Source organism: Sycon ciliatum, chromosome 13 (genome assembly GCF_964019385.1).
Source record: "Sycon ciliatum chromosome 13, ocSycCili1.1, whole genome shotgun sequence".
Lineage (NCBI taxonomy): Eukaryota > Metazoa > Porifera > Calcarea > Leucosolenida > Sycettidae > Sycon > Sycon ciliatum.
Window position 1 is genome coordinate 7,292,782 of NC_088655.1, and position 17,765 is coordinate 7,310,546.

At 49.1% G+C, this 17,765-nt stretch overlaps 1 protein-coding gene across 2 annotated transcripts in view; it reads left to right on the forward strand.

Moving 5' to 3' along the window:
• Nucleotides 1-17,687, forward strand: part of LOC135829563 (uncharacterized) — a 45,593-nt gene extending 27,906 nt beyond the window's left edge. The window contains exons 10-15 of one of the 2 annotated variants that reach the window (XM_065341958.1): nucleotides 1,555-1,631; nucleotides 13,395-13,478; nucleotides 14,245-14,302; nucleotides 14,687-14,766; nucleotides 15,110-15,353; nucleotides 16,361-17,687. In XM_065341958.1, the coding sequence (XP_065198030.1) occupies nucleotides 1,555-1,631; nucleotides 13,395-13,478; nucleotides 14,245-14,302; nucleotides 14,687-14,766; nucleotides 15,110-15,353; nucleotides 16,361-16,376 (559 nt within the window). In that variant the 3' untranslated portion in view covers nucleotides 16,377-17,687. The remainder of the gene's footprint in view (nucleotides 1-1,554; nucleotides 1,632-13,394; nucleotides 13,479-14,244; nucleotides 14,303-14,686; nucleotides 14,767-15,109; nucleotides 15,354-16,360) is intronic. The other variant, XM_065341959.1, reaches the window with a different exon arrangement.
• Nucleotides 17,688-17,765: the final 78 nt, after the last annotated feature.

Genomic DNA, 17,765 nt, shown 5'->3' on the forward strand with positions numbered 1-17,765 from the left:
AGGGAGTGTGGGTAGGGAGTGTGGGCAGGGAGTGTGGGCAGGGGAGTGTGGGCAGGGGAGTGTGGGCAGGGGAGTGTGGGCAGGGAGTGTGGGCAGGGGAGTGTGGGCAGGGGAGTGTGGGCAGGGGAGTGTGGGCAGGGAGTGTGGGCAGGGGAATGTGGGCAGGGGAGTGTGGGCAGGGGAGTGTGGGCAGGGGAGTGTGGGTAGGGAGTGTGGGTAGGGAGTGTGGGCAGGGGAGTGTGGGCAGGGGAGTGTTGGGCAGGGGAGTGTGGGCAGGGGAGTGTGGGCAGGGGAGTGTGGGCAGGGGAGTGTGGGCAGGGAGTGTGGGCAGAGGAGTGTGGGCAGGGGAGTGTGGGCAGGGGAGTGTGGGCAGGGAAGTGTGGGCAGGGAGTGTGGGCAGGGGAGTGTGGGCAGAGAAGTGTGGGCAGGGGAGTGTGGGCAGGGGAGTGTGGGCAGGGGAGTGTGGGCAGAGAAGTGTGGGAAGGGGAGTGTGGGCAGGGGAGTGTGGGCAGGGGAGTGTGGGCAGGGGAGTGTGGGCAGGGGAGTGTGGGCAGGGGAGTGTGGGCAGGGAGTGTGAGCAGGGGAGTGTGGGCAGGGGAGTGTGGGCAGGGGAGTGTGGGCAGAGAAGTGTGGGCAGGGGAGTGTGGGCAGGGGAGTGTGGGCAGGGAGTGTGGGCAGGGAAGTGTGGGCAGGGGATTGTGGGCAGAGGAGTATGGGCAGAGAAATGTGGGCAGAGAAGGGTGGGCAGGGAGTGTGGGCAGGGAGTGTGGGCAGGTGGAGTGTGGGCAGAGTAGTGTGGGCAGCGAGTGTGGGCAGGGAGTGTGGGCAGGGGGAGTGTGGGTGGGGGAACGTGGGCAGAGAAGTGTGGGCAGGGAGAGTGGGCCGGGAGTGTGGGCAAGGGCAACGTGGGCAAAGTGTGCAGACAGGAGTGTGGGCAGGAGTTTGGGCGTAGGCAAGAGTATGAGCAGGAATGTGTGCAGGAGTGCGGCCAGTAATGTGGGCATCTACATGTGTGTGTGCAAGTATCGAATTATGTCATCAAATGGTTAGAATTGTTCCATATTTGTTCGTTTTGAATGTGTTCGTGAGTTTGTCTGTATGTGTGTGTGTGTGTGTGTGTGTGTGTGTGTGTGTGTGTGTGTGTGTGAGTGTATTGTGTGTGTGTGTGTGTGTGTGTGTGTGTGTGTGTGTGTGTGTGTGTGTGTGTGTGTGTGTGTGTGTGTGTGTGTGTGTGTGTGTGTGCTGAGCGTTGGCTCATGGAATGCTCGCTCTGTTGTGGAGAGTGATGGACCAGTTCTAGCGGCAGCCGTGAGAGGAATCGTTTCCGATGATAAGCCAGATCCATAGCTGCTGGAGATGGCTCTCTCGAACATGGTCCCTCTCGTCGTTCTATATTGTCGGCCCCGTAGTGGGAAAACGTGACCATAATGGCAGTGTTTACCACGACCAGGACCAGGTGTGTGTGTGTGTGCGTGTGTGTGTGTGTGTGCGTGTGTGTGTGTGTGTGCGTGTGCGTGTGCGTGTGCGTGTGTGTGTGTGCGTGTGTATCTACAGCCATGGCATGTGGTCAACGGACGAACGCATTGCAAACCTGTACGAGGAGAATGAAGCGGAGCTCTCTGAACAAACAGGTGCGTTTTTTTCCTTTTAACATAATACTGCTCTCTTTATCCTGTTCTCATCTATCTGCACTCAACTGCCCTTCAATTTGTGTGCTGTTACCATTGTTGTCTTAGTGTGTCTGTATGCTATATACATACACGAAAACATACAAAAATACATACCTTCTTGCTCTACCTTCTTGCTCTACATACACTGGCTTGTACTTCATTCCATACTCACTCTCATGCAATTGGCCATCTACATAAGTGGTGGATATTGCTAGATATTCACCGCTTCTCGCTCCACACATACTGGCACACACAGAGACATAGACAGCAATAGCGACAACACACAAAGTGAAGGGTAGTTGGCCGCAGCCAGATGTGAACCGGATAACGAGTGAGGTATGGAAGCAAGCAAGGACTGAGAACAGAGTGTCTCAGAAAGAATAGTCGTGCCAGTGGATAGCAGAAATAGGCCATGATGCAGAACCACTTGGGACCGTCAGATTAATTTTCCTGGACCGAGCCAGCCGGGAAAAAACCCTCGCGCCGACGGACGCATTTGTGAGGGAAAAAACCGGGTGTATATCCCCAATGGCGATTAGGCATCATGTAGGCATGGCAAGCACATCACGGCAAACAATGATAAAAAGCATTGATAATATGCACAGAAATAAAGGGTGGGAGGGCAGGGACACTGGTGAGACTCAAAACTGACTGAAGAAGTCAGGAAAAGAAGCGACAACAAAGAACACACCAGATGCCATATTTGCAACTAAAATATATTTCGCGAGAAATCATTTCTCCCCTATCTCGCTGCGCTCGGCCGGCGAGAAATACAACTTATATTCACCACTTTTCGATACGTACTGTAAAGAGAGCAGTACTCGGTGCTGAGCTTAATTTCTCTTCAGTCAGCGCACCGGAGATGGCGAGTGCCGTAGAAAATTTCTACGCTAACTTCCGCACACAGGACTTTTCTGAGTACAAATTAAATCGGCATGTGACCAGGTGGTGACAAGTCATCAGCCAGCGAGGAAACAATGTTTTTTACGCTCGGCATGTCCATGGATTGAGGATCGAGTGGCAAGCAAGGAATTTCGTTTGTACTCAGAAATGTTCTGATTATGGATGTTGGCGTAGAACTTTTCTAGGGCACACAACAGCTCCGGTGCGCTGCCTGAAAAGAAAATATGGGAGGGCACAATCGCTTAGATTGCTGTCTATTAACCGACTCCCGAAAATGATGCTCACAGATTGGTCAAATCTTCTCATCAAAAACGACGATGATCGGCTGGCTCCCGTAAAGCACGAGCGTGCTCTCCAAGGTGATTGGCTCGAGCGTGTTCTCCAAGGTCGTCGCATCCCGTGCCACATGCACCAGTTCGTGTCCACGATCTGTCCTAACAAACTTGAACAAGATTCTGTCAAGAACACAGTTATCGTTCTCCGATTCTTGCAAGAACATGCCAGTCGGTAGTGAAGTAACAACGACTTACGTTAGTTCTGCGTACATGTACATGTATGACCAACGTGACTCGTTTGTTGAGCTGTAGGGATGATAGGGTGAATATGGAGAGTTATAAGTCTATTAATAATAAATATTACATATAGTTAAAATACTATCTTTTTTCTCTTATTGTCTGAACCCGTTCTACCTCTCGGTATTGAGCACTCTCTTGGACAGCCTGGAACCTCTCTGTTTTACAGACAGACCTACATGTATTCATAAATAGGAACAGCACACTAATTAAAGGACAGTTGACCGCAGATAGATGTGAACTGGATAACGAGGGAAGTCTAGACGTTATGACTGAGAACAGAATGTTTGAAATGGAAAGAAGACGGTATGCATGATGATTACAAGGACGGGTCACAATGCAGAACAGCGCTGCTAATTGAAGGACGTGGGACGGTCAGATTTATTTCTTGGACCGCGCCAGCTGGTGAAACTCCTTGCGCCAAAGCACGTAGTAGTGAGAGGGAAAAACCAGGTGCATGTCCCCAATGGTGATTTTATGGCATCATGGAAGCAGGCAAAGCACATCATAGCAAAAGTTTGAAAAAGCAAGATTGATGTGCACAGAAATGAAGGTTGGAAGGGCAAGGACCCTGATGAGACTTAAACCTGATTGAGGAAGCCAGAAATAGAAACAACGATTAAGAACACATCAGATGCCATACTTGCAACCGAAAAATATTGCCGGAGAAATATTTTCTTGCCTACCTCGCTGCGCTTGCCTGTCCAGAAATTTAATGTCCTTCTTTCGAAAGTGCTTGGATTGGATTGGATTGGTTTATTTAACGTTGAATAACAAACAGGCAGTGTTGCCTTATTATATGAGATCGACTAAAGACAAACAGGCACACAATGTAAGGAAAAGATTAAAAAGAAAAAAAGAAGAAAAAAAAGAAAATAGAAAAAAAGAGTAATATTTAAGACAGCAGCTAGCTAGCAGAGGAAAGATTGCATAATTATTTGATCAGTGAGCAACATAAGTCGGTGAATTTTTCAGGTGGGGTAAGAGAGCGGTCCGGAATTGACCTGGTTTCTTCAGTGATCGTATAGATGCAGGCAACTTATTCCAGAGAGCGGGACATTGATATGAAGGGCTGCGTGTGGCAGCGGCAGATATGATCCTCAGGAAAAGAAGCAGGGGAACATCTGTGCTCCTCGTTCGACGGGTGTGTGACAGAGGTGTGACAAGGTCATGAAGAAGCACACTACAGTTATTATGAATTACACGAAAGGTTAGCAGGAGGAGTTTGCGGCACTACATTGATTGCAGGGGTTGAATGCTGAGGCGTTCAAAAAGAGGAGCAGTTGGAGACAGGAACGGAGCAGAGCAGACAACACGCACAGCTCGCTTGAGAAGTTTCTGAAGACGATTACGTTGTGCAGAGGAAAGGGAAGAGGAAAAGCTGTTGCATGCGTATTGGAATGTGGGAAAAATTATACATCTCAAGTAGGTTGAGCGGCATGGCATTGGGAGGCACTGCCTGTGGCGGAAGAGAATGGCAATCTTTGAGGACACTGTCTTGGCTATATGGTCAACCATTGTGTTCCATTTCAGGTCATCATCGATGTGCAAGCCCAGGTACTTGGCGCTTGTCACTTGCTCGAGGAGTGTAGCTGCACAGTGCACATTCAATGTCTTGTTGTCATGACGATTGGCAGGAATAAACAATATTTGTATTTTTCGACTATTCAGGATTAGGTTGCGCTCACCAAGCCAGTTGCTGAGATGGGTGATGGCTGAAGACAGGTTGTGTGACAGCACTACCTTGTCCTTCCTGCTATCGTGTAGCATGATGTCGTCCGCGAATTGGGTTACCTGGACGGCAAACTGATCCACTTCACTGGCCACATCCCTGACATATATGACAAACAATAGTGGTCCCAGTACAGACCCTTGGGGAACCCCACTTGAGCATGTGAAAGATGAGCTACTATCGCCGCTGATGACGACTTGTTGACGATTTGAGAGGTAATCGCTTAACCAGTTCAGGGCTGTGCCGGAGATTCCAAGCTGGAATAGGTCTTCGACAAAACTTAGTGTCTGATGCTGGACCTTGTCAAAGGCCTTTGACATGTCCAGGAAAGCAGCGCCAGTTGACAGCCCGCCATCTCGGGCTCTTAGAAATTTGTCTGTAACCATTGTGAGAGCATCCTCTGTAGAGTGCTGGCGTCTGAAGCCAAATTGACAGGAAGGGTAAAGATCATGTTCAGCCAGGTATTGACTGAGTTGCTCATGGACGATAAGCTTGGAGACTATAGGGAGCAAAGAGACAGGTCTATAGTTGGTGGGTTGACTGGGGTCACCACCTTTGTAGACGGGAGTGATGTTGGCGATTTTCATGCTCGGTGGCAGCTGGCCTTCGGACAATGATTTGTTGAAGATGAGCATCAGTGAGGGTGCAAGAAGGTCAGCGCATGATTTAAGAATCGTTCCGGGCAAGCCATCACTGCCAGTAGCTTTTGTCGTGGCTATTGACGATAGGAGGTTACGCACACGGGCAATGGTAACAGGCATAAAGATTGAAAGGCTGTTCGGAGACATGGGGCCTTGAGGTAGAGTCAAGGCTGGGGGACGTTGAGGATCATTGACAATGCCTTCAAACACATTACCAATGTCATCCGGGGAGCATTTGGGAAGAGTGTGGACTGGCTGCCGTCCGCTCAGCTAATTTAATACACGCCAAGTCTGCCTTGGGTTCCCTGTAGCGTTCACAAATGCTTCATTGTAATGCTGTTCCTTCAGTGCTCGGCTAGTGCGGGTAACCTCCCGTCTGGTCTGCTGGAAGCTGCGGTAGTCCACATCAAGTCTGGTTCTCAGCCACTTACGATGCAGTTTGTTGCGCCTGCGTACAAGCGCTGCGAGCTCCGGGGTATACCATGGTGCGACATTGGGGGCACGGTGCTTCCGAGGCCGGAGTGGTGCATGTTGATCTACGAGTGACATGAGACACTCGTGCCACTGGGTTCACATTTCGGTACAGGTTCCCTTCATGGAGCATAGGTTAGCACACTGGATATCTTGCCGAAACAGGTCCATTTTGATACGTCTGATGGTCTGTGTCTGTGCAGGAGCTGCATGAGGAATTCGAATTGGAACCATGTTGAAAGGGGTTGTCACAGCATGGTGGTCGCTGAAGGTGATAGCATGAAACATGATGAAACGGTACCGGCTGTTTTCTGAAGTGGAAGCAAATTTTTGAGCTCCGCAGTTTTTCAGTCTCTGGCAGCCAGTCGGCGTGGCCAAGAGGACCACTAGCAGTATTTGTTAGTTAGTATCGTGTAGTAGGGCTGGCCCACCTCTGGCGGCCATGCCCCCAGCTACAAAGGCCGCCCTCAAGGGGCTCTCAGAGGTAGAGACAAAACTGTTGTGCTCCCTCCCGGGTATCGAGTCGTCTGTGATTGAGGTTATCAAGACCCTGGCGAACTTAGCGTCCGAGTCGGCCGATCGCGAGGATCGCCTCAACAAAAGAATCAATGACCTGTCGCGGCAAGTGTCAGGCCTGACTCAGGAAGTTGTCTCCCTCAAGGAAGCCGCCATTGCCAAGGCAAGTGTTCACCCAAATATTCAAGCTCCTCAGCAGAGCCAGCGTACGAAGAGTAGATCTACGAAATCGTCAAGAAATCGTACCCGTACCCGCACAGGCCAGGCTGCCGCGTGTACTGCTAGTACGGGTGAGCCCCGTAGCGTGGGTGACACTGGCAGTGACCCTGAGGCGTCCGGTGAGGAAGACAGTAATTCTGAGATCATTGACATTGGCATTGAGGGCCCCTACAGCAGGAGCGCTAAACATCGCTCCAAGCCAGTCCTGGAGGTCTTAGACGACGACAGCTGGCAACTGGTGTCAGGAGAGCCTCCCAGGTCCAGGAGGGCAGTTTTGTATGTAGGCAATTTAAGCTCAAGCTGTACTGAGGAGGGACTGAAATGCTTCACCCGCCAGCGTGCAGTTGCAGCAGGGGGTACGGCAACGGTGCACACTTGCAGCCTCCACACCACGGAGGCAGGAAGAGTGTCTGCCCACCTAACTGTGGACGCTAAGGACCTCACCCTGGTCACAACTGAGAATTTCTGGCCAAGGCCCCTGTACGCGAGGCCATGGCGATTTAAGGAACGCACTGAGCAGCAATCCAAATGATTCCCCCAAGCCTAACGCTCCTGCTGACAAATGCCTTCGGACTGCAATCCAAACTTGGTGAGTTCCAGCACACTGATGAATTGTCTGGTGCCCTCAAGGGATCGTCTAGCATGCACGATGCCCAGTAGCCAACCAACGATGTTCAGACTCTTGGTGACGAATGCCTTTGGCCTATCGTCCAAGCTTGCAGAATTCCGCCACACCCTCCAGACCCTGAAGCCAGATATAGCAGTAGTCACAGAGACAAAATTTACGCCAGAGAAGTGCAGCGAATCTGAAGCAGCCATGCCTGGCTATCACACCCCCATCCGCAAGGATCGCTCTGCACACGGTGGTGGAGTAGCAGTCTGGGTGAAGGCTGGCCTAGGATATGAACATCTTGATCACATCCAGTGCCATGATCACGAGATCATCTGGCTGAGTGTCACGACGCAGAGTGGACAGAAAGTTGTTATCTGTGCAGCCTATCGGCCCGGGTCCTGTTCGGAGACAGATCTCCAGCTATTGGAATACTTGGACAACACGCTGCAGGCATCCCGTACCTACGGATCAAATGTCATTGTGACCGGCGACTTCAATGTGCATAACGCTGCCTGGCTCTGCAGCAACAAGACCACCCGAGCTGGAGAGTATGCAGAGGATATCTGCTGCTACCATGGCCTGAGTCAACATGTCGACGTACCCACCCGAGGTGATAACACCCTGGACCTGGTGATGTCTGATTTCCCTTCACCAGCAACTGTTAAGGCACACCCGCCTATTGGACTCTCTGATCATGCTGTCCTCCAAGTTGACTTTCCTGTGAAGCTCACCCGTGAGCCCAAGACATCGCGTAGAGTCTGGCGATACCACCGCGCAGACTGGGAGCGGCTTGCCCACTTCTACCGAACAACAGACTGGGAGAGCATGCTCGGACCTGAACCGGATCTCAGCTGCGACAACATCACCAAGAGGATCCTCGAAGGAATGGCACAATTCATACCCAACAGAGTTATCTCATCGCGCCCCTCCGACGAACCTTGGTGGACACCGGAGTGTACAGCTGCAGTCAACACCAAGCGACAGATGTGGCACCAGATGCGCTCAAATCCCGACAGTGCTGATAAGAAAGCACACTACCGCACAGCTGCAGCCTCTGCACGCAGTACCATCCAGCGAAACAGAGAACGGCATATTACCATGCTCCGGCAGAAACTCACCACTGGTAGCCTTCGGGACAAGGAATGGTGGTCCACTATCAAGCGTGCGGGTGGCAAGGGCCGCAGCGCTGATATACCAACACTCCGATCTGCTGATGGAACTGAGTACACAACCAGTCAGGAGAAGGCCAAGTGCCTTGGTCAGTACTTCGCCGATAAGTGCAGCCTCGGCCCACAGGACTTCAATGAGGAATCTGAATTCCCCTTTGTCCAGCCTCGCTCCCAAAGCCGTCTCCTAAGTATTCGCTTCCGCCCTGCTGAGGTCCGTAAATTGCTGAGGGCCCTTGATCCTTCGAAAGCGTCAGGCCCTGATGCAGTTCCGGGCAGAGTCCTCAAAGCCAACGCTGAGCACCTTGCAGTGCCACTATGCTTGCTCTTCCGCCAGTGCATGACGTCGGGGACACAACCACAGTCTTGGAAAGTGGCAAGTGTCGTCCCAGTCCATAAGAAACGGTCAAAGTCAGCCCCATCGAACTACCGGCCCATTTCCCTCCTGTCGCTCATCTCCAAGACAATGGAAGCAGTTGTTAACCGTGCTCTCACCAACTTTCTCGAACGAAATAATATACTCTCAAACCACCAGTTCGGTTTTCGTCGAGGGTTAGGACCTGCTGATCTCCTAACAGGACTACACCACCAATGGAGCAAGATAGCAGCTGCTGGCGGTGCTGTACGTATTGTTGCCGTCGACATTGCGGGGGCCTTCGATAAAGTCTCCCACGCAGGTGTCCTTCACAAGGCAAAGGCTTACGGAGTGTCCGGGAACCTCCTCAAGTGGCTCCACAGCTACCTGGCGGATAGACGAATCCAGGCCGTTGTGAGTGGACAAACCTCACCTAAATTCCGAATCAGCTCAGGTGTGCCGCAAGGGAGCATACTGGGCCCCACTCTGTTCCTCCTATATGTCAATGACATGGAGGACCACCTCCCAGCCACAACCCAGCTCGCCATATATGCAGATGACACCACGCTTTATCAGTGCATCCCATCCCTGACCGCTCTCCCAGTTGGCCTAGCGCAGCTCCAGACTGCTGTGGATGCCTTAGCTGAATGGGGCCAGAGCTGGAAGATCGCATTCGAGCCGACAAAGTCGCAAGTCTTGACAATTTCGCATCACCGTCAACCCTGGCCGATTCCTCCAGCCACTTTCAATGGGGTGGCCATAGAGGAAGTGGAGGAGCTGAAGTTGCTCGGAGTGCTCTTTGATCGGAGCCTCTCCTTTCGCTCCCACATTCGACAGGTTGCAGTCCGTGGTCACCAACGTCTTGGCTTCATGAGGAAGGCCCTGCCCATTCTCGACAGCAAGGCCAAGTATGCAGTGTATCGCGGCTTCGTCCGCCCAGTACTTGAGTACTGCCCGCTTTCATGGTTGGGTGCGTCCCAGTCTACCCTGAACCAGCTGGACCGGGTACAGCACCGAGCCCTAAAGCTCATCGGCCCAGGGTCATACCTCCCAAGCCTCACTGTTCGGCGTCAAGTCGCAGCACTCACATTCCTGTACAAGCTGCATTGGATCGACGGTCCCCCAATCCTGACCACCATGACACCACCGAGGGCAGTTGCAAACCAGCACCGGCGCTCCACTCGCCACCAGCAAAAGAACCAGCACCAGCACCAACTAGCACCGACACTGCCCGCCGGAGCCCGTAATAGTGCTCTCCGATCATTCCCCCATGCCACGATCCAAGACTGGAATCGTCTCCCATCTGCCCTGCTACGCAACCTTCCCACGCAGAAGGGAATGCAGGCATTCAAGGAAGGCGCCTACAAGTCGCTCCGCAGCCGAGACTGGCGTTCAGCCACAGATGCCCTCTGAACACTCCCTGAACACCCTCTCTGCTTGCACCCTGGCTCCCCCCTTTTTTATTTTTTTATTATTTTTTATTATTTTATTTATTTTTTATTTTTATTTTTTATTTTTTATTTTCTTCCTCTATCACATGTATCATCTTTCCGTTTTTCCTTCCTCTATATAAATGTACCCCCCCCCCCCCCCCTCCCCTCCCCCTGTGCCTACTCCTCCCCAGTTTTTGGTGCTCTGAAGTGTCGCTGAAGCCGAGACCTCAGGTCGGCGGAGATGCTCCAGTTTTCACCACCACAGTTGCGTCTGCAACCACCTCTACCATGCAGTATTCTGTTCTCGAGGTTCGTGGTTTCTCGTAAAAAAAAAAAAAAAAAAATGAGTCGTAGCAGGAGAAGCACATCCCATTGTGCTATATACTAATTCAATTGTAGTTGGTGGTCCTCTTAGTCCAATACGAGTGGGGCTGCGTACATGCTGCTGCAGTCCATAACTTGTAGCAATATCAGCCAGCCGCATATGATTACTGCAATTGCGACTAGTGTCAACAGTAAAGTCTCCACAAAGTATTGTCTGCGTCGTTGGGCTGCAGGCTTTACTCAGCAGGGCTTCAAAGGAGTCCCAGTATGAAACAGTGCACCCTGGTGGCCGGTATAAGCTCCCAATCAGGCATGGCTGATGGCTGGTTTTCACTTCAATCCAACAGCATTCTATGCCTGGAGAAACGAGATCAGGCCTGGGTTGGCAGTTGAGTTCAGCTTTCAAATAGATGCAGACACCACCACCAACATTTCCGCTGCGATCTAGCCTTTCTAAGTTATAGCCTGGGAGGTGGAGATCGCCAGGAGTGACGGATGAGTCCAGCCATGTTTCGCAAATTACAAGTATGTCAGATTTTGTTCCTTCAGCAAGATCCAGAACATCACGCAGTTTGTGGCGCAGGCTTCTGATATTGATGGACAGGATATTCAGTTCACGAGCAGCAGGGTCGTTGCCTAATCTTCTTCCAGTCATTGCACAGATAATTATATTATCCACATCCTGACTTAGAGATGCAAATGCGTTGCCAGCAGTGACACTAAACTTCGCAGCTTGCGTCTCGGGCGGCGAGTCACGCTGATAGCCCCGTGATTTCTGGCCTGGAGTCCGAGCCGGTGCTCCACAGGTGTCATCTAGGATATCGCAATCCACGCTGTATCCGCTCTTACTGTCGTCCGTGCGGCTGCTGCTGCTGTTGGTGGTCGTGGTGCTGCTCTGCGCTGTTTGTTGATCTCCACTGGCATCAGACTGGGTGTACTTATCGAAATTCAACTCTCTTGCGTACACAGGCCTTGGCCAGAAGCGCTTGTTGCTGAGAAACGATTCGTCAGCTGCACTGGAAACAATACGCGCAGTGGAGGATTTTTCTTTTTGAAATATTTTTACGTCAAACACTTGGACATTGTGGTCAGCCTCAGCTGCTCTTGCTGCGATGAACTCCTTCAGCTGGTCTGCAGTAATTGCATGCATCAGATTTCCGACAAACAGGACTCTCTTCTTCGCTGTGGGTTTGGTGGAGGTGATGAGTCGCCATGTGGCGTCCGAATCCTCACTCATCTCTTCAAATTTCGGCAAGCGATCCACACGTGGCGGGGTCAACTCCGAGCTGGGTCCGGGTGAACCATGTGTACGGGAGTTGGACGGCTTGTTGTTTGAGCTGTCAACGTCGGATCTGACACTGCTGGTGAGGTCCATATCGGGATCAATGGGTCGTGAACTCTCTACGGGTACGGCGGACTGTGAACGACTTTCTGTGCCTGTACTACGTTTCTTTCGATTTCGGCGCTGCCTCTGGCTGGTTGTTCCTTGCTCTCTCTCTAGGTCTGCAATGGCGGAGGAGTTTGATTTACAAGACGCACACGTAACATTGCCGATGTCCGAATTTTGGCACAGGCGAGTGTCGGCCAGGTCCTCTCTCAGCTGGGAAAGTTCGGAGCTCAATCCACTAATCCTTCGTTGATATCGTTTCTCCTGGTCCTGAAGTTGGCTTTCAAGATGAGCTAGAGTTCTCAGCACTTCTACAACATTGTGTTCGATGCCAGGCAATGAGCGAAGCTGTGTATGGACCTGTTCGGCGGTCACCAGCTGCTCAGTGTGATCTTGGCTAGCCATCCCACCCAGGCGGTTGGGGCCAGTCCCCAAAAGCTATCTAAAAACTACGGAAAAACGGGAGCCTCAAAACACGCAACCTACTACACCCCTTACACTCTTTCGCTTACAATCGAGCATGACTTACCGGTACTACTGAAGTGAACTTGCTTGACTTACGCTGAGTGCATGAGTCAATGGTGTGTGACTTATCACAAGTGTGTGGATTAACAGTCTGTGACTAATCATGAGTAGACAGATCACCAATCTCGTTGCACACCTATCCCATATGTGTATGTCTGGTGATGTAAAACAAACTGTATCATCTTGTCTTGAAATGTGCTGGAGAAAAGAAAAGTATTGCAAGCACCGTGAATGCAAATTCCAAGCCAGGTACCTAGGTGTAGGAGTATTTCAGCAATCTCGTTATTGTCAGATGTGAAAACTGTGGAAACATTCATAGCAAAGTCAACCAGAGTGTTCTGGCAGCTTGCATTATGAGGCGAATGCACTACTTAAAAACTTGATGTCGATAAGGACGCGTTCAACCGATAAAAAAAGTCAAGAATAGTATTAGTAAGGCGGACGTTACGAAACGAAAAAGAGAATAATATGATGAATCTAAATGCAAAATTTCCAAATTAATTTTCATGACACACTCATCAGGGAAAGCTATTTTCTCCTCGTCGCTTATTTAAAGTTGAATGTGCTCAATACACCATGTGCGCTCCTTGTATGCTACTGCTAGTTACTTGTGTGCAAATGTCTACTTCACACTATCTTGCAACACAATTTGATCTATGGGCTTGCTCAGGTCTCAAAGAGAACTTCTGTTTGCATGGGATACTATAAGAAAAAAAGAATATTTTTCTCTGTGGATAATGAACACGTGACTGGTTGCGTATGTGTGTTATGCCTACCTTTAGGATTTGATACACATTCCTATAATCGAATATTTCTGCACAGAGACATGGATAGTTTCTTAATTCACTTTCTCTACTGTTCAATCAGACTCGCCAGAGAGCGTTCCTTCCGCCAGCCAGTCACACTCTGATCAAGCCAGTCAGTCCACTGCTGCTCGCCAAGCTGATGCTGGTAAAATTGAATGTGCTCAATACACCATGTGTGCTCCCTGTATGCTAGTGTTAGTTTACTTGTGTGCAAATGTCTACTTCACACTATCTTGCAACACAACTTGAGCCTCTAGATCCGAAAAAGAGGTTTTTTCTATTTTTGGTGTTTTGTATTGTATTGATTGTTAGCGGCCGTCGTGAGCTCCCTTCGGGAACGGACACGATAATTTACTTTACTTACTTATTGTATTGAATTATTTGAATTGGGTATCTCAACAGTACAATGTACAACTTGGGAAGATCCACGCTTATGTCGTTTCACGCAGTACTGAGAAAAATGTATTTTAAAGTTGTGTGTGTTTCCTTATAAAGTGATGTACATGTATAACTCACTTTTTGAAACATCTATAACTCTGTGAAACATGACAATTTTAGACCTAGGTGTTTTTACAAAGTGATCTGCTGGGATACAGCAATGCCAGGGTATAGATCACTCAAAATGCTCAAAAATGACAGAAGCCGCCTTTTTGAATCTAGAGGTGCATTTGATCTATGAGCTTGCTCAGGTCTCAAAGAGAACTTCAGTTTGCAGGAGATTCTGTACGAAAAAAAAAGAGTCATTGTCTCTGTGGATAGTGAATACATGACTGGTTGGGAATGTGTGTTATGCTTACCTTTTATGAAATGAGTTTATAATTTATACCCATTCCGATAATCAAATTTGTCTGCACAGAGACATGGATAGTTTTTATATTCTGTTTTCTGTTCTTTCCTGTTGAATGTATCAGGCCATGAGCATCACGCTGCTGATGGAAGTTGTTGTACTTTCCTATCCACTTCACCACTGTAAGTTCTACTCATGCATTGCTCTACAATGAAGTATAGAACCGTTGAATCAGTCCTTGGTATAGTTCAGTGAAATGTACTGCACCATTTCGAACATAATGAGTCAGGCCGGCCCAGTGAGTGAGTTCTCTGACCATGATTGTGCAATGACAGGTATATGTATCATGATCAAGTCCAGACTTGAAGAGGATTGCTTCAACTGTGCTGTAAACCACAGTGAGTTGGCAACACGAGTTGTGGAAAACAGGGCAACACTGATGCAGAAAATGGGTTTTCACCTTTGCCCATAAACTGTAATTGGTGAATCTGAGTTTTCCTCTCCATCCGTAAAGAAGCGGCATCTGACGCCTTTCATTGTTGTCTTTTCATGTTGTCCTCTTTCAGAATGAAAGTTTTGTCAGAAATTTCTGACTTTCGAAGGTTCAGCCGAAGCATGGAACGGTGCATCAGCCGCCTTAAACGTGGTAAGTATGTTGCTGCCTATCTATGTAGAATCGAAGACAAAACACGCACCATATTTTCCGGAGTATAATCCGCATCCAGATATTTGTGTCTCTAAATACATTACATTGTTTGTTGTTATTTTAGTTGTTCCTACTTGCTACTTGCTAAGTTCCTATCACCTCTTTACTGTAGCAAATAAATACTTGGAACCGGACTATATACATTATAACGTAACTTGTAGTCCCTGTGCTTAGACTTGCTGTGGTGTGAGGCCATGAATTAGGAACGTGAATAGGCTACCGACATGTCTCTGAGAAATGCTGTATTTCTTTCTCTTCCCTCCTTGTTCTCCTGTGTGTCCAGAGGACTTTGCCCAAGCCGTTGCAATACTGATTGACCCAGAATACAGCAACGATTTCAAAGACGACATGCAAGACTTTATCGTGAGAAACGACCTTGGCACCACTAACATACCGGATAATATGCAAGGTGTTATCAGGTGGGCCGTGGACCAAGCTGCAACGCGTGAAATCACCCTGGCCGAGTTGAAGAAGATTGCGCTAGACCTGAATCCCGAAAAGAAGAAAAGGATTGAGAAAACATTCCAGTGAGTTAACCAAGAATGACTCATATCATTGTTATACGGTATTTTGGTGACATGGTCCGGGTCGGGGCCAGGGAGAAGGGATAGCGTGATGGGGGGGGGGGGGGGGGGGGGTTGTCACCGGTGGTCAAGTTTGTTTGAGAAAGTGATGAACGGTCTGTGCTGGGATCCTGCCTGCACCTTAGCTTGTCGTCTCAGCATTGAACCGCCTTTTTGTTATAGCCAGGTCAAAATAGTAGAGAGGAGGAGGGGGAGGGGGGAGGGGGGGGGCAGGGAAAACAGTTACCCCGTAACCGATTTTCCCATTTTCCAAATAACTGTCTTGCAACGCGAAATGTAATGTAAGAATCGAACGCCTGACTTCACCCCAGACAGATGTGCCTTTATGAACCCTGTACAAATGTAGTACTGACTATCGGCTGCATTTTCATTGAATGGCATGAAGAAACACAAAAATCGGATAATGAGGACGGGCAGCACTTTTTCACTGAAGCGGGAGCAAACAGAGTAGGCGGGGAGGGGGGGGGGGCTGTGTCCCCCTACCCCTCCCCCCTTTCACTACAACCCTGCGCTTCCGCGGGACCCCAACACCCATGATCAGCGGTCAGATGCAGCTCCTCAACAGGGGGGAGGATAGATGAGAGCCACATGAGGTCAAAGCCAAAATCCCATTTGCCACAACCATGTTTTCTCAAGCCAGACCACAAGTTTCCAATTCACAGTGAGTCGCACCACGGCTGGGAAAAACTCTTCTGCTTCCAAGGATTACTTGAACTGGCAAAATTATAGATTTCGAATAGAGGGCGGGAACCTAATTTGGAGATGAAACCGTTTTCCCTTCTAAAATCACCCCCTCCCCCTCTGTCTCTGCCTGTCTTTTTATTGCAGAATACCATATCTGTCGGCCTGCTGGTGTGTCTGCGTGTCAATCTCTTACCCTCTCTGCTCTCTTCCCCCCCCCCCCTCTCTCTCTCTTTCTCTCTCTCTCTTGTTATTTGTCCTTGGTACAGTGTTGAAACATGGTGAGGCGTCATCTTGAAGCTGCCCTGCCCAGCGGTGGCCTCTATTCGTTCCTGGCTTGACTGTCAACTGTCTATATTCTACTGGTAGTGAGTCGCTCGACAGCAGAACACCTCAAGCATCTGAAGACCATCTTCCATCACTTGGCAGAGTATGGTCTGGTGGTCATTGCAAGCAAGTGTGTCTTCATGCAGCCCTCCGTGACATTCCTGGGTCACAATGTCAAAGCCACTGCCGGCGGTGGCATTGAGACACTGGCAGAGAAGGTCAAGGTCATGCTGGACTACCCTGCTCCGGACACTCACTCTGCTCTCTACCTCGCTTTCTGGGTTTAGTAAATCTCTACCGACGCTTCATCCCGGATTGTGCATGCATTCTTGAGCCGCTCTCGGATTTGTTAGCAGGCCCTCAATCTCCCACGAATCTTTGTCGCGAACGTAGCAAAAAAATACATAAAAATAAATTCGGAATAACTCATTTCTATTTTGCATTACATGACGATGATTAACATTAGTGTTTTCGTATATACCATGACAATGATTGTGCTCTCTTACTCTCTCTCTTACATTGTGGCTGATTCCACGCTTGGGTTAGCAGAATTCTGGTTCCCTATCTTCATTTCTAAGGATTGACTCCATTCCACTTCAAAGTAGCTTCGGAAGTAGTCTTCGTTTCTCTAGTCTTTACATTTCGTTCTGAAACAAATTCTTCGTTATGTTTTCGTACCGTGAGTAAAGTCACGCGCTCTTGATTTGTTTTGCTCGAGCGTGACTTTCCTTTCTTTCTTTTTTTGTTATGCATGACCCTGATAACGTATTGGTATGATGTATATGTGCACGTGATCACTTGCCTCCGTGACTACGTGATCACTAACTACAGCCAATACTAGGCTAGTGTACTTTAGCTGTAGGCTAGTGCACTTTAGCGATTCGCTCTCCTTACTGCTACTTCTTCTGCGTTTCTATTTTGTCGCTTCACTAGTTCCTTTTTCCACCATTCCACGTCAATGAAAGTTGTGGTCGCCATTTTAATGCATGATCTTTGTGCACAGATGCCTGTAGATGCAGCTGCCCTGTTTCCGTTCCATTTGGATCTTTATTGAGAAAGAAACTTTCCTAATCATAAATGAAGAAACGTTGTTTGTAAATTTGTTCCTTGGCTCACCGTCTGAGTTCTTAAAGCTATTATTCATTTTCTGCTGCCCCCGGTTATTTCTTTTATTAGTATTATTACTTTCTTTGCATTCGCTTTCTTGTTAATGGGCAACTTGCCCGTTAGAATCTGCGAAGTAAAATAAACAACAACAAAAAATTAATAGATAGGTTCCGGGTATGATTTTCCGTGCCAAACTCCGTATGGACGCTACGGATATTTTCCACGCGTACTTCAGACGAT